The 1884-nt window shown below is 39.0% G+C and overlaps 1 protein-coding gene across 1 annotated transcript in view; it reads right to left on the reverse strand.

The window, feature by feature from the left end:
• Nucleotides 1-720: 720 nt before the first annotated feature.
• The window catches only part of LOC142338617 (uncharacterized), a 16632-nt gene continuing 15468 nt past the window's right edge, over nt 721-1884 (reverse strand). The window contains exons 2-3 of the mRNA XM_075388453.1: nt 1730-1826; nt 721-987 (exon numbers count right to left, since the gene is read on the reverse strand). Coding sequence (XP_075244568.1) covers nt 856-987; nt 1730-1826 — 229 coding nt within the window. The 3' untranslated portion in view covers nt 721-855. The remainder of the gene's footprint in view (nt 988-1729; nt 1827-1884) is intronic.

Below are 1884 nucleotides of genomic sequence, written 5' to 3' on the forward strand. Positions count from 1 at the left end.
AAGTCTTACAAGATAACTGCTTTAGGCAAGATCTTTCAAGATAGTCTGAGTCGGACTAAGGTAGAATATAACGTATCTACAAGTAGGCATCTTTTAGTTTTTTTAGTATTAATTTATAAGCGCAATGTATCCTGCTGACTAGCTCTCTTTGTTCTCAATATTCTTCATTCGTATAAAAACATTGTTAACATTTTATTTCAAAAATGTTTCGTATACCTTGTCGGTATTTACGACAATCTTGATTGTGAATAACAATTTGAATATTCCTAAGAGGGTTATAAATATTTACAGGCTAACACCCAGGCTGAGGTCCCAGACCCAAAGTGGATATGTCCAGACAGGTCCAGACGGAAAGTGGATATGTTCAGACTTTCGTGCGTTCAAAATTTTTCGTGCGTTCTTCGTGCGTTCGAAGACAAATATGTCCAGACCATCCCAGACCGAAACAGTATATGTCCAGACTTTCGTGCGTTCTTGTCCAGACCATCGTGCGGTTATGTCCAGACCACCCTGCGTTCAAATCCAGACCATCGTGCGTTCATGTCCAGACTTTCGTGCGTTCACCAGACCGAAAAAAAAATTACATCCTGGGGTGCAGTGTTTCCAGACCGTGTAATTTTGAACGCACGACACCCCCTTCGTGCGTTCATTTCGGTCTGGACATATCTGGTTTCGGTCTGGGACCTCAGCCTGGGCATGCTTTTATCGAATCAGAAAAAATTACAACAATAAAAATTATATTAGGCGTAACTGGGTTAATAAATGTGATTATATCTGTTTATGTCACTCAAGACTGTTGTTAGCTACAATTGAAAACATTCCGATTAAATGAAGTGGGTCAGTAGGTGGGTTTTCTCATTTGCAGTGGGTCTCGCAAAGACTTCCCAGTCCGAACTGATCGCCTCCCACCATAGACGCAACTTCAGCACCTCCCTTGAAGAACTTGAAAACCGGCAGTTCATCTACTTTGTAATCAGCAGCTATATCCTAACAAACAAAAACAATCGTCGGATTTTTACCGTCCGCCCCCCCCCCCCCACCCCAATACGTTACATAATCCATTTTGTGACTGCGCTATTAGAGATTTAACCTAAAAGTGTTTTTTTTTATTTTGAAAACTTTGAAAATAAAATCTAAGAATGGATAAGATAAATGAAGATGAGCATTTAATAATAACACATCACAGCAGGAATTTTTCGGTACTTTATAAGAGCATGGCAACAAATACTGAAATAAAATAAAAAAACAGTAGTAGCTGTGAAAAACTAAAGTGCCTATAACCACCTAATTCAACCAAACGTTTTCCTTTCCATGTCATGTTTTTTTAAAGGAAGTTGATACTCAACAAAATTTCGGTAGCAATAAAAGCATTGCCACATTACCTTCCCAATTATAGCCCTCTCACACGAACTTTTATCCCCCATTATGATATATTGAGATTGATGGGGGGGGGGGGGTTATATACCCACTAAGCTGGGGCGCAATTATGGGAAAACCCGGGAATTGCGAATTGCTCACTTAAATAATCGAAAGTGGAAAAATTCAACAACACATGATGTTCAAACTTTGTATAAATTTCAATAAATTTCCACGTGAATTTTTCCTGACTAGGGCGCTCCAATGTGTGATTTGGCTTGGGCAATATTCTCAACACAGATGCTTCAGTGTTTACTATTATGCCTTTTTAGTGTATTGATGAGATGTGATTGGATAAAAAAAATTTACTTACTGGTGCGACGTCAACATCCACTTTCACAAAGACGGCATTGGGATAATGGTTTTCATAACTGTCGAATACAGTCTGCATAAAGTTACTGTGGCCGTTCCTGAAAAAAGAAACCATCAAACTACAGTAACGCTACCTCCTTTCAGTTCAAACTCTCA

The sequence above is a fragment of the Convolutriloba macropyga genome, chromosome 4 (assembly GCF_964194025.1).
Source record: "Convolutriloba macropyga chromosome 4, txConMacr16.3, whole genome shotgun sequence".
Lineage (NCBI taxonomy): Eukaryota > Metazoa > Xenacoelomorpha > Acoela > Convolutidae > Convolutriloba > Convolutriloba macropyga.